At 41.8% G+C, this 14,709-nt stretch overlaps 1 protein-coding gene across 1 annotated transcript; it reads left to right on the forward strand.

Moving 5' to 3' along the window:
• The first annotated feature begins 1,355 nt into the window (after positions 1-1,355).
• LOC138112661 (inactive pancreatic lipase-related protein 1-like) lies at positions 1,356-13,674 on the forward strand. The gene is made up of 12 exons (XM_069020114.1): positions 1,356-1,499; positions 2,265-2,419; positions 2,894-3,019; positions 4,992-5,126; positions 6,176-6,284; positions 7,374-7,493; positions 7,722-7,841; positions 9,271-9,389; positions 10,121-10,250; positions 11,198-11,309; positions 11,641-11,808; positions 13,005-13,674. Exons 1-12 carry the CDS (start codon positions 1,451-1,453, stop codon positions 13,066-13,068), a joined length of 1,407 nt encoding a protein of 468 aa, XP_068876215.1. The 5' UTR covers positions 1,356-1,450; the 3' UTR covers positions 13,069-13,674.
• The last annotated feature ends 1,035 nt before the right edge of the window (positions 13,675-14,709 follow it).

The following is a 14,709-nucleotide window of genomic DNA, read 5'->3' on the forward strand; positions in this document are numbered from 1 at the left end:
AATTTAGCTACTCTTTAAAGAAATAAACTGCATTAGCACAGATGATAGCAGTGGAAGACCTGGTATCCATTTGGTCATTCCCAGAGGTGGAGATTAGGGAACATCAACTCTGCAAACATACAAGGCCATAAAGCAGAGCCAAGCTGACAAAGCTCTGTAAGTGGAGTCATCTCAGGTCTCACTTCTTCATGAGTTCACTTACAGCCTTCTCCTAAACAGGTCCAAGGGGTTCCCAGACCTAGTCCTGGGGCTTTGCACAGGCTGTTTTTCACCTTTTAGTTGATGTTTCTACTAGAACAATCTATGGAGCTTTGCAGTATTCCAGCCATATCCCAATGTCTGGAGGAATTTTGTATAGTATTTGTATACATTTCCAGTGTGTTTGCTCTCAGTTCATCACTCAAAGACTTTTCTCAAAGCTGGGGTTACATGGCTAGTATAGAAAGGATCCCAAGGGTTACACAACTGTCCTATGTCTACTTATTTCAGCAAGGAAATTAAAGGGATACCAGGAAGTCGGACTCTTTCACTGTGAAAAGAAGATGCCAAGTCCACTGAGAGTTTTCCAAAAGGGATAAGCCTTCAACAGACCCAGAAAACACAGGAGCATTTCACATCTGAAGTCACTTGATGCAGGGCAAGGAAGGGCATTTAGAAATGATGTGGTTCCCTACTAACTCCCCCAGTAGAGGTCCTACACCCCAACTATACAACACTGAAAATTAAAGCCTTCCCAGCCAAGCCAAGACACGCAGATCTATACAATTCTCTTTAATGTCCCACTCCTGATGAGTTGTTGCCTGGGAATTACCAGCCAGCTCCAATCCTATTGTGGGCTCCAGCTCACTGATTCAAGAAATCTACGTCCATGGATTTTGGAGCTATCAGAGAAACCAGCCATTAAAGTTGTTTTCCAGCTTAGCTGTAAACTATAATCTGAAATAAATATTCCTATCTTTCTAGGAACATTTCCAAGGACAAAGCAGACTATAAAAATACATGCAAAATTTACACATTAATGCCAGGAGCTTCAAGGCTGCATCGTGAGTAGTTCAGTTCTGGGGGTTTTTCCTTGTACCTTGTCAGGTCTGTGGCTTCTCACAGCACAGGAGTGTGAAGGGGAATGGCAGCTCATGTTCTCTAGTCTTCATGCTAATTCTAAAGCAGCTCCTATGCAACTGATTAGAAGTGTAGCCTCAACAGGAAAAAAAAATCACCCTGGATTTAAGTTGTGCTTTAGTGTATTTATGGCCCCCCAATCTCTCGTGGAGCAAGCAAACACAAACCTGACTCATATCTGTCTGGCACACACAGCAGTCAGGGATACATCCTGTAGAAACAACAGGCACTCTGTTCACCTTGAGAATATTCAGCACCAGAGGGCTGAGTGTGCTACTTGCTAAACGGGTGGGTTAGCAAATCCTAGCTGCTTCTCTTTCTACTGTTCCAGATGCTTGGAATTTGGATTCTTGCCCTGTTTCTGCTCAGCACAGCAGAAGGTAAGCATATGGCGTTCGTGTTCGTATTGCCTTTCTCTGCTGCTGTATTTTCCACCTATTTTCTAGGTATTATTCTACACCCTGCTGCCTTAAAACTTCCTGATTGAGGTTAATGTGGTTCACTTTCCCACACAAGGATGGTGAGATGTGAGCATGCGTGTTGTCTTTCTTCTCAACTCTGGGAATCCTACCCAAGGACTGAGCAAGAAAAGCTGATGTTTCCTATCTCAGAACAAAGATACTGCTCTACTAAATATAGGGAATTATTTCTTGTCCTCTTCTTAGTGATGCAAATGGAGAAGAAGCCAGGGGCAGGGGATGGAGGCAGTCTAATGAGGGCATAGCTTTGTATTCAGCAGAAGACACTTGTGTGGTATAAGACTTCTCACATACAGTCAGCTGTTCAGCACAGCCTCAATTTATTGCTGATTATCTGCAATATTTTGGCCTGGAATTAGGAGAAACTCATCAGCTGTCTCTGCCTTGGGCAAAGCAACAGCTGGGGGAAGATATCCAAGGCATTGCACAGGATAGCACAGAGGAACGCCTCTGAAGACTTTGTTGATGAACAATAGGGTGGCTTCTTTCCTCGGGGTAAACTGCAGCCTCTCAAGATCTAGGAAAGGGCAACTGCTGGTCTGGGCTGTCTGTAAGCTGTGGGATTTTCAAGGAACCAAGAGACCCCCAGAGAAGCCATGCTCTGAGTTCTGACCACTCCACTGCTCTGCTTGTTCACATATTATTGATCTGATCTTCATGCTACAGGCGATGAAGTTTGCTTTGAAAGGCTTGGATGCTTCACAGATGATGTGCCATGGTCTGGGACTACAGAAAGGCCAATCCATAAATTACCCTGGAAACCAGAGAGCATAGACATTCACTTCCTCCTGTACACAAGAGAAAACACTGATGACTTCCAAGTAAGAGCTGTTGTGGTTTAAACATTAGTGAATCCCATGCAAAAATCGTAAATAAACACAGACTCCTGCTGTGTTCCTGGAAAGTGTTAAAAATGGCCAAACTTCTACCTTATTCAAAAGACCACCTCTTCCAGCTCCTCAGCAGGGTCCCCACTGAGAACTACTGGGAAACTGAGCATTTTGGGGTAATTTTTTTCCACAGATAAAATCAAAACACATTGAAGTCTTGTCTGCTCTAAGATAGGTTCCAAAGCTTGCTTTGAATGCAGATACAGACCAGAAGCCTTCATGTGAACTCTTGCAGATGAGTTCAACATTGCATAACTTCTAAACACCTGCACAGATAACCATAGTTCAGGTCTTCGCAATTTTGAAAACCTATTTAAGAAAATCAGATTTTAAGAAAGCAGATTTAAAGGTTTATTAAGTTATTATCTATGCTAATTTATTATTTTAAAATCCACATTAATGCAGGAAGTCTCTGCAGTTGACAAGTCAACAATTGAGTACTCAAATTTTAACGCAAGCAGGATGACCAAGTTTATTGTGCATGGATTTATAGACAGTGGAGAAGAAAACTGGCTGTCAGACATGTGCAAGGTAGGTACCACAGGGACACCCTTAGTTTGCATTTACAAACACATTCATATAAATTGTCTGTTTTCTCCATTTCTAACCAATTTTTCTCATGGTATTTGTAGTGATAAGAAAGAGAAAAAATTTTCAGATTGTTACCAAATTGAATATGTAGCTTTGCACCTTGAGGAAAGGCATGAGGTAAAATGCATTCAGTTTTTCTCTTTAGTGAAGTGAGTGACAAGAAGATTTGACTCAGTAAGTGCCCTTTTTCTTGGCAAAAAGAACACAAACCCTGGAGGAAGATACTGGATAGGATTGGGGTGATTCCAGAAATAAGTGCAGACTCATAGCTCCTGCATCCTATTTCTACAGCCAAGAGACAGGTTTCCAGATGTGGAAGGTCTATCAGAAAGGTTTGGGCTGCCATGTGGGTGCTGGAGGCTGAGCACACGGGCTGGCCATTACCAAAAGCAATAAAGATGTACAAATGCACATCCAAAGGGGACCTCAAGGGGAGCATTTTGAACGCAGCTTTCAATCTAGGACTTGCTGTGAGCACTGAATGTAGTAAAGCACTCTGCTTTATTGATTTCTGTGCTAATTCCACAAATTATTTCTTAACCCTGTCCTTATGCAAAGTGCAATTCCAGCTTGAGGTTTTCTCAAGTCCTCCAAGCATGTTTATATTGCAGCTGCAGCTAATGAAAGCCCCTAGTCATACAGCACAGAGCAAAATACCAGTTGGTGGCACTTTGGGGATAAGGTTTTTCAGCCATTAGCACAACTACAATTTTTTAAAATTATGTATTCCTGTTTTACTTATGAGAACACTATGAGTAACAACGTGAAACTAAAATCAAGGTATTTCACATTTATTGCATCTCCATTGCCTGCTTCTCTCTGATACTATATCAAAAGAAAAATGATGGATGATTGCTGGATTTGTTAGTTAATAATTTCTTTAAAGAGTCAGATGCAGAATGACATTTTTATAATTTTCTGTCTTACATTTTGCACTCTTAAAATAGAGGGGTTTTTACTGCAGCTTCACAATCAATGAGCTCACAGTTTGCTTCAGCTTGTCCCTTAAATCCATTTGATCCATTTTCCAGGATGTAGAGGCATGAGATAAGTCCTTAAATTCTTTATCTATTACGGTAGCCTGTGTTTTATCACAATACTCTGGTTTATTTATATTTAGAAACAAGTTGGTCTCAGTGAATCTTTTCAATAAGGAGTGGAGCAAAGGGGATTGTGAATGCATCAATCCTCCTGTGTGTATCTCTTACTTGCTTTCCTTCCTATTAAGCAATAATCCTATCTGCATATTGATTTTTACCACTTCTGGCATGGTCACAGACACTTCTATTGCCCTTTTTGTTCTTTGTCAGTTGTTGCCATAAACTTTAGCTGCTAAAGCAAAATACAATCCAGCTCAGTGGAGCACAGAAAAGCCTCTGATTCTGTGGCAAAATCTCTGCCTGCATATGCATATTTCCAAATAAAGGCATAAACCTGAAATGAACACCAAGAGTTTATACACCCTCTTATAAAAACATATTCTCTTTCTTACAAATCTGCATCAGAAAACCACTCTTGACTTTTACAGTCAAAAGTATTCTAATTGAATTTGAGTTAAAGCAGTACTTTTAAATCACTGAAGTGAATAGGTGCACAAGTAGAGGTCTTATTTAGTGCTACATACCAAGTTTGATTGAAAATAAAAATTGAAAGTTTCATTCTTGATATTGCTTTCTCTTCTATAAAAAATACTGCTGTAGGTATTTGAAATGATTACTGCATTACATATCACCCTATTTCAGCGTTGTGTGATCACACAAACCCCTCTGAGCACACACCCATGCTACAGCTTTGGTTTTCAAAACATTCTCATACCAGTTCACACAACATTTAGTAGTTGAGCCACAATGAGCAGCATGAACCAATTCCACACTGTATTTACCATGGTTTTTACTTTTGTTTTACAAACCAGAGGATGCTTACTGTGGAAGATGTGAACTGCATCTGTGTGGACTGGAAGAGAGGTGCCAGGTGTCAGTACACGCAGGCATCAAACAACGCCCGTGTCGTGGGAGCTGAAATCGCTTATTTTATAAATGTTCTCATGGTAAGAGTCTGCTGTTTCCAAAGCTATAGCTATAATGCTGATTTGAAAGAAATACAGCTCTGGAACTTTCACAAATGTGGATGTAACCAGCAGAAGATATTGTTCTCTACTCCCCGATCAGTTGTGGTGAAAACAAACCTTTTTCTTAAAATGAGAGGCCTGTGTGATAACAGCAGGGCCTGCCAGCTTAGGGAGAGGAAATTCTACAAGGCATTCTCTTATTACAGCCAAAGAGCTACTCTGTAGATGTTAACAAAAGCAGAGTAAAATTTTAAATGTGCAGAGATAATGGATATGGCAAACTGCTTTTTTGTGGAGACAGAACCCACTAAAATCTACCAAAGAGCTCACAAGAACACCAGAAAACCAGCTGGCAGTACTGGCTGGGAACAAGCGGGATCCACCAGCTGCCCCAGGGAAAGCCACAGTGGACAATGCCCAAACCTACAGGAGGTGCCACGTGCCCCCTTTTGCAGCCAGCTTCACATGGGAAGTGAAGCTTTGTTTGAAGCCTTCTCTTAATCTAATTGCTTTCAACACACATTTCCCAATAAAGGACTATAACTAAAACCAGAGAGTGTGGTGGGTCTGGCAGTGCTCTGACCCACCTCTCCCTCTCCACATCTGCATTGCAGCTACTGAATTCCTGTCCAAAAAGGCTGAAGGCATCTCTCCTCTCATGCCCTCCCCAGCTGTGCATGGTGCTTAACCTGCCAGGTGTGACAAAGAATTGCTGCCTGGCTGACTCTTGCAAGCCAGACAAGCATTCTGTGACCCTTAAGGGGCCCTCTGCAAGGATACAAAGCCTCTCAGGACTCTTGACAAAGCTGTCTGGACTTATAACAACCTCCAAGCGAGGGCAGCAGCTGAATAAGGAGGTTTGGAAAATGTGTTGAAGTTACAGAAGTAACTGGCAGACAGACGCTGAAATCCTGTAGAAGCTCCCGAGTCAGCTGGCAAACTGAAAATATATTTTCACCCCCTTTTAAGTCTTCCCTGTTGCTGATGCAAACAGACATGGCAATGTTTATTTATTGTTGTTTTGGCAGGATGAATATGGATACTCTCCAGCTGATGTTCACATCATTGGCCACAGCCTGGGAGCACATGTTGCTGGCGAGGCCGGCCGGAGGCGCCCGGGCATTGGAAGAATAACTGGTCAGTGACTGCAGCCACACTCGCACTAAAGCCACCAAACCAAATGCTGCTACTCACTTTATGATTGCATCTGTGGGCTGCAGCATAGTCAGGGGTAATTGGAATATTGTAGAACTCAGCCCCTTCACACAGTGCCCCAAGGAGCAGGGCTGTGGGAAGTGCAGGAAAAGAGTGTGATGATTATTTTGTTTGCACGTGTGTTACACAGCAAAGGGATTTTTCAACATGTTCAGCACTTCCAGAGGTTAAGGCCTGGTTTTGGTCTCCTTATTTATCACACAGGCAATGCCAAGGGCATTGTGCATTAAGCAGAGTGGCCTTTCATGCGTAAAAGACAATTCTGGATATTATTAACACAACCCTTTTCAGTTGTTACTTTTCCTCAGGGATTTCAGGCTTGGTGAACCTTGGATTAATAGTCTACAAAATTTAGTTTAAAAGCAAACCCAAAATGTGCTGCCCAGGGACAAGAAGAGATGCAAGTATAAGGTAGCAAAAATTGTGCCATTTGCAAGACTTTACAAGCACCTGAAATTGCTGGAGCAATTTGGGAAGTAAATTGATTCCATTTTCTGCTAGGTTCAAAAGCAAAGTTTGTTGCTTCAAAACTAGATGTTTTTCCCAAAATCTGACTGGAGCCAGAAGCAGATGGGCAGGTTTCAACACCTCCAAGCAGGTGAGGTGCTATCAGCAGAAATTCCTCTTTGAGGACTCTCAAGCAAGGAACTCTAGAAACCACACAGATGGATCAGTTACTTGGGATGCAGACACAGTAACCTCAGTTTGAGCAATTTTATTAAAGAGAAGTTCAATTTTTTTAAAAAAAGTTAATTCCAAGTGTTAGGATTCAATATTGCTGTAAGTATGTAAAGCAGTAAAATTTAATAAGCTTCCCACAGGTGACTTCCTGGGAGAAAAGCCACTTGGTAAGAGAGAGCACACATCCTCATTTTATCAATGCCTGTATTACTTAGATATAAGGAACCATAGGCAACTATGTAAGTGGTATTCATTATATGTAATCAATCAGTGCCATGTAAAATGATTCTACAGCTACATCTCTTTATAACACTACTCTTTTTCTCTCAGGACTGGACCCTGCACAACCTTATTTCCAAGGCACCCCAATTGAAGTCAGACTGGATAAATCTGATGCAGACTTTGTTGACGTTATCCACACAGACTCAGCTCCCACAATCCCTAACTTAGGTGTGTATGCAGCTCTACAGCACTGATATGAATTATTTATGCCCTTAAGTGTTCTGGTTGTCCACCAAAGCTGTTGTGCTGTGTCACAGACACAGAACAAATACACCACTTTAGTCACCAACATCTCCTGTCCTAAAACACCTTGCACAGACAGACTTTAAGCCAGCAGCTACATGTATGAGACGACATTAATTTAAAACATGCTTACCACTGTTTCAAATGCTTCAGGTTTTGGCATAAGGCCAGCCATAGGACACATTGACTTTTTTCCAAACGGAGGAGAGGAGATGCCTGGGTGTGGGAAGAACCCTGTTTCTCAGATCGTAGACCTCGATGGCATCTGGGAAGGTAAGTGTGTTGTTTGCATTACGAATTGAGGGGAAGGTCACCCCTCAAAGTGTAGCCATTTATCTTTTCTCAATTCAGGTGTTTTACATCAGCTTTTGGTGTATCCACCAGCAATGGCAGCTGCAGACTGCAGTGAAACTGTTAATATGCTCAAAGCACACCACTTTGCCAGAGCTTATTAAAAAATAAACAAGACAAGGGTTTGCCGCTGGAAAATGTGTTTCCTCCAAAGGATCTAATAGCAGAAACAAAAGTTGCTGGAGCTGTGCCAAAAGATTTTGAAGGGTCTGTAACAACACATTGTGTTTTGTGCCTGATCGCCCAGCAGCGGCACTGGTGGAACTGGGCAAAGATGTTCACAGCTACTCCTCTGAGAGTGTCTTCAGCTGAAATTCTTCTGAGATAGAGCAATTAATTCAATTCCTTGTTAAGTTACGATTACAATCTGAGTTGCATTGAAGTGATGTCTATTTTTAGGCACCTAAAAAAAGATTGGCACGCAGTTACTCAAATACACTGTTCTTTGTTGTTTTACGTGGTTCTAACAAAATCTCTAAGTATCAGAGAATTCCTATGCGTCTTTCTAAAATTAAATTGCACATAAGATTAAAAAAAATAAAGAAAAAAAACCCGAAGATTTCTGCTGTGGAGATTTTTCAGTACATTATCTGAGCTCTTTCTTATGCTACTGCAAACAATTTAACTCTGGGAATCCATTAACTGATTTGTGATAACTAGCCTTTTACTCCAGGTTTTATTCAGTGCAGCTGGAGACATTACTTTTTCATTCTCCCCGCCCCCCCCCTTTTTTTTTTTTTGATAGAGTAAACTTGTTATCAATAATGGGGAATTAAAACACAAAGAAATAACAGCGTTGTATATGGTCTTCTTTTTAACCTAAAGTCAGGAAAATACAGGCAACACAAAGGAAAATAATATATTCATTATTTTAATTTTAAGAGTCTCCCTTTCTTAAGCACCCCCCAAATAATAATAATTTTGTTTTGAAGCCCTCAGCTGGAGCAAATCAGCACTGCCCTAGGAAGTTCACTGTTAAATACTTTTCATTTGGTTTCCTTTTGTCATGGTAATGAAACTGTTGCCTACAAAAGACCTGCTTCAGGCAGCTCTCGTTTCTATTGTTAAACTCGGTCAGATCGCTTGAATAAGTGCTTTTTGAGGGGCAGGGGCTGGGCTGAGCTGCACCGTCGGTCTCCACAAAGCATTTCAAGTTTGCATTTTATACCTGTTGAGCCAGTGACATTCCTTAGGGCATGAGTTCGTCAGAAGCAAGTACGGTTCCAACCTCATGTTGGATACTCCAAGAATTGTGACAAGATTTGGAAGAGGAATGATGCATCTCAATGACATGGGTTTCTTTCCTTGAATGGTAACAGAACAGAAGAACTAACCTGGCATCTTTTCACAGGAACTCGGGACTTCGTGGCTTGCAATCACTTGCGGAGTTACAAGTATTACTCGGACAGTATCATCTACCCTGACGGGTTTTTAGGCTATCCTTGTGCTTCATATAATCTTTTTCAATCAGTAAGTATTTCTCAGAGCTTCGGGATGGACACTATTGAAAACAGTGGCCCTTACCTATGCATCTGAAAGTCAATTTATTTATGCTAGCTCGCACCCAGTGAGTGCATCTATAAGAGAAGTGTCAGACACCCTGAAGTGCCACAGCTTGTGCAGATGGCATGGGTCAAGGTAGGAAAAGGCAATAACAGCCAGGGAGAGCCCTGGCTCTGTGCTGGTGTGGCAGCCCTGAGGCATTACTGTGGTTATCGTGGCTTCCCCAGACTCCTCTGCTGCATCCAGGTGGGGAAGAGGTGAGGAGGAGAGACTGTCCCTGTAAGGGCCAAATGTCTTTATCAAAGAGCAAGGAGCCCTCAGGTGAGCTTTCAAGCACAGCTTAAGTTCCTGATTTTTGAAGCAACAAGAAATAAAATAACACGCGATAACCTGATGGGGTCAGTCTGTGATCAAAGCACTTTGGTGACTGGAGATGGCCCCAGGGACAGAGCAGTGTTTTTTGGGCCAAGGTCAGAAAGTCCTTCCTTGTCCCACACCAGCAGACAGGAAGCTACACTCTAAGAGGTGGGTCACTTCTATGATCTTTCTCAAGTTATGGCAAGGGTTACTCAGAATTTGTTGCTGTGGTACAGGGCCAGATGTGGGTATATTAAAAATAAATCCTTTGACTAATTTTTTTTTTTCTTTTCCTTGGCTGACTGGATAATGTTATCAATAGATATCTTTGTTTTCACTAGGGAAACTGTTTCCCGTGCCCAGAAGAGGGATGCCCAAATATGGGTCACTATGCAGACAAATTCAAGGACAAAATTAAATCAGATTTCCTGAAACTTTACCTGAACACTGGAGAGGCCAGGGATTTTCCTCGTGAGTTTTGAATGCTTCCATTGCTACATACTCTTCGTAAAAATTTTATTTTCCTCTTGAGCAATTAACTTTAGCCGATGAACAGATCTCATCACAGTGCAGTGTCTCTTCAGTTCTTCACACTTTTTGCTCTTTTGCTCCACCACTAATGCCAGTTTGGGCCCCTACAGTACAAGAAAGTTGGTGACAAGCTCTAGAGTCTAGTGGAGGTTACTGAGATGTTTAGTGGATTGCAAGGTGCAAGGAGAAGGGAGGAGAGACAATGCACAGAAGTTGCAGCAAGAGATTCTTATTTAGCAGTATGAGAATCACAGCCACAAAGGCAGTGGCTAAGAAATCTCCATCATTGGAGATGCCAAAAACTCCATTTGACAAAGGCCAAGAACAAGCTGGTCACAGCTGGCCTGGTTTCAGAACTGGATGGACAAGACAACCTCCTTTACAACCTCAGTCATTCTAAACACCATCTCTCACAACACAGTGCTTAGGTGGCCTTTGTAAACACAAATCCGAATCTTCTTGAGCTCCTTTTGCTAATTGCACGCTAAAAGGAAGTTCCCACCCACAAAAATTATTTTCCTGGAGCTTCAGGACTTTTTCATGCTGCTTAGATTCTGTATGTATCCTTATTTATCCCTAACACCCCCTTATTTCCAGCTTCACTGTGTACGAAAACCTTAATGGTCAAAATGCTGAGATTTATATCGTGTTTACCAAGGCATGGACTAGTTTTCTCTTTTTTCTCTCCCAGAAAGTAACACAAATGTCTTCCATTTCTCATGTTGATCTCATTAGGACATAATGACAGATTTGATTCACTGATGTTTTGTATCTTCTGCTCTCAACTAACCTGTACAGACAAGAAAAATAAAAACCCCTAGCATTTGGTATTTTAGAGACTGTTTCTCCCTGGGTACAATCTAAGTCACTGCATTTTTTCTGTGTAGTTTGGAGGTACAAAGTAACCGTGACCCTCTCTGGAAAGAGCAAAGTAAATGGATATGTAAATGTTGCCCTGTATGGCAGTGGTGGGAACACAAAGCAGTACCAGATCACCAAGTAAGTCAAAAATTCAACAGAAAGGAATTTTTTCTTCTAGAACCCTTAATTTGTGTTTGTAGCTAATAATTCTGTTTAAATTGATCTTATGAAGAGAGAAACAAAAAGGCAGCAGATCAGGCCCACCTGCTTTTGCTGCCTCTGAAAAATAGCGATTTGGGATGAATTCCATCAGAAATCTGGCAATAGTGTTGCTACGGTAGAATAAGATAAACAGTGTCTCTCTGCTGAATTTCTACCCTCTTGCCACCACAGCAGAGCCTTTGACAGGACTGGTAATTAACAGTAAATATTGTCATGCCTCACATCCATAAAATGCTGTTTTTCACAGGGGTACCCTCAAACCAGACACCACTTACACAGCTTATATTGATGCAGAAGTTAACGTAGGAAAAGTTACCAAGGTTAAATTTCTCTGGAACAACAACTGGATAAATCCAACTTTTCCTAAACTGGGAGCTGCAAATATCACAGTAGAAGTTGGACAAAATAGAACAGAGTAAGTATATTCATTGTGAAAATCTTGAAAGTTACTTGAGAACATAGGTGGCAAAATTAAAAGTGGAGTGGAAGCCTTTTCACAAGAAAAGCTATTCAAGGCTTTAAAAGGAAAAGATTCTCAAGAAAACCTTTTCTTTCCTTCCTTTCAAGACACTGTTCATCCATAGTTCAGCTCACTACTACTTCAACCCTTTGCCTTAAATAACCTCAAAGAAAAAGTGAAAATCTTTCCAGGCTTTAGAAGAGCAAACTTTCTGTATAACCCCTTGGGTGAGAAAAATTAATGCTGGCTTGGATTGTCAGCATCATTCTTGCCAAGCTCCCAGAGTCCACAAAAACAGGCTATTTGTGGGTCTGGTTTGCCATCAGCTGGAACCAGCAAAGCATTCCACTGATATTGATGACCCCTGATGTCATGATTGACTAAAGAGGATTCTGATAATAAACCAGCCTTCCAATGAGGAGCACTAACACTTGGAGCCTGCACTGAAAGGCTACGTATAAAGCTGAGGGAAAAAGGCTAAAATTGATTTCTCTAGACTTCGTAAAATATGGCTTGGATGTTCAGGTTATAGCAGCAAGATCCAGTTTTACTAATTTGCCTGGACTTTTAAATATTAATTCCTTCATTTTCTTGATCAGTTATTTTATTTTATCTGCACCATTATTTGGTATCTAGAACAGGAGCTACAGTGTAAATTTTAGACCTAACTACAAAGGCACAGTTAAAATTCCATCACTTAAAAGACAAAATGGGAGGTGGAAACAGTTTCAAGCAAAGTGAAATGGTCAGAGCCCAGCACCACTTGAGCTTTAAAGCACAGCTCCTAAGTCTTGTTGTAGTTTCTAATGCTAAAGCACATTGCTGACATTCCTGTAAAAAGGAACTCACCCTTCTACTGACTTGTGGCCTTTGCACAAGTAGTTGTGGCCATCTGTATAGAGATGGCAGCACAAAACCTGGGAAAAAACCCAAAAACTGTAAAATTAAAGTAAGGCAGGCAATGAAGCAGAACAAATACAGGCCATCAATGATTTCCCCAGCAGCAATATTTCAAATTTAGAAGCTCAAAGTTTGCTCTGTTCAGTTGTGTCAAATGACAAATCAGGTTGAGTTAACATCAAAATAAATCCACTCGTGTAATTTCAACAACTGCTGACAGCTCAAGGTGCTTGCATTTGTTTTATCCTCAGGTACCATTTCTGTGGTTCTGAGACCGTGAGGGAGGATGTTCTGCAGACTCTGACTGCTTGCTAACATTCGGATGCCCAAATCCTTGCGACCAATAAAAGCTACTCATACTTAAAACACTGCAGTCTGCAGCTGTAGGACTGGTGGTGTGTGTTGTTTTGGGTGGGTTTTTGCTGGTTTGGGAGGCAGAGGTTAAGTCTGTGGGTACCTCTCTATAGACAGAATTTTTAGAGTAGCTTGAGGAGTGAATGTGCCAAAACCTGTTGAAGAATTCCCCTGCTTTCAGCCTGTTTCAAAATAACTTCAAGCAAGAGGAAAGGGGACAGGTAACAGAAAAAAATCCATTTCTGTCCCCATGTAATCCTGCCTCATCCCCCTCAGCATTCTGCTGGACAAGGAGGCTGTGTCTCCTCTGCTGCCAGAGGAAGCTCATCCTCACTGATAAAACCTCACAGAAGTGCTGAGGATCTACTGCTACACAGACCTACTGCTCCTGGGGACCTTTTCTCAGTTTCTCCTGCGGTTCCCCAGACTGAGGCGCTCTGTTTTTTATGTCTCTCTGGGTGACCTTTCCTCTCCCAGAACACCCTGTCCTGAAAGACATCAACCCCTCAGCAAGGCTTTAGATTCTCCGTGCAGTGGTGGAGGTGGAAACCAACTTATTTTTTGTTGGAGCAGTACTTTTCTAGTGAAAAAAAAAAAAAAAAAAAAAAAAAGGTAGCGTTGTTTTGTTCTTTTTTTTAAATTGAGTGCATTCTGCCAGCTCTCACAGGGTGATGGGAGGGAGATGGGGGATGTAAATAATAGAAGAAACATCAGCACTGAAGATTAGCAACCTGTGGGCATGCTCTGGGATGAAATAAGTTCTTTATATAAAAGCCAAACTGTTCCTTGCTTTAACACAACTGAAGGGAATATCCTCCAGCAATTTCAGTTTTAGTCAGAGACATGCAGGCTTGCTTCTATGTTTAAAAACCTTCTAAATTGCACTTGTGCTTCTTGTCCAGATTAAAAGGGACTATTTGATTTAGATTAGATGTATGGAAGAAGTTCTTGATTATAGGAGTGGTAAAACTGGCACAGGTTGCCCTGAGAGGTGGTAGGTGCATCTCTGGAAACATTTGATACCAGGCTGGTTGAATTTGCTGAATTCCTCGAGTATTCCCCCTGTTACATTCCTTCTCTCCCTGTGCAGCTCCTCAGGCAATAGCAAGTGCAGCAAGCTCACAGCAGAGCTCTCTTTGTGTGTTTTCTTCCCAGCCTATGCTGTCCAGAAGGACACTTACAAGCCGACACCTATTTTGTCTCCAGTTTTTCCCAAATGTGGTCAGTCTTACAGTGGTAGAATAAGACAGTCAGGCCTAATAAATTCAAGGATTGGAGTTCTTTGTCCTGCATCAGGCTGGGGTAAGTCCAGCTCTGGGTTGCTCCCGCCAAGTCTTCCTTGGCTTTCCATGGCTGCAGGACCTCAGTTGGGCAGGAGGAAGAGGATCCAGCCACAGGAATAGAGGCTTTCACACTTCCTCCAGTCCTTGGAGGAGCACACAAACCCTCTCCAGGGAGATAAATAGTTGTGGGTTTATGCATAGCTATAGACATGGGAGCTGGCATCAGATGCTGGGTTTTCATGTACCCCACATCCCTTTGGCATCCCCTGCTTCCTTCTGCCTTCCCTGTTTGTCTCTCCTAGGATTTGGTGTCCTGATC

This window comes from Aphelocoma coerulescens, chromosome 6 (genome assembly GCF_041296385.1).
Source record: "Aphelocoma coerulescens isolate FSJ_1873_10779 chromosome 6, UR_Acoe_1.0, whole genome shotgun sequence".
NCBI lineage: Eukaryota > Metazoa > Chordata > Aves > Passeriformes > Corvidae > Aphelocoma > Aphelocoma coerulescens.

What these genes read in the sequence shown, in the direction of transcription:
- LOC138112661 (XM_069020114.1), top strand. Translation starts at nt 1,451, where the DNA reads ATGCTTGGAATTTGGATTCTTGCCCTGTTTCTGCTCAGCACAGCAGAA. An exon ending in TCTGCTCAGCACAGCAGAAG is followed by an intron (nt 1,500 to 2,264) that starts GTAAGCATATGG and finishes TTCATGCTACAG; the next exon opens with GCGATGAAGTTTGCTTTGAA. An exon ending in ATTTTATAAATGTTCTCATG is followed by an intron (nt 5,127 to 6,175) that starts GTAAGAGTCTGC and finishes TTGTTTTGGCAG; the next exon opens with GATGAATATGGATACTCTCC.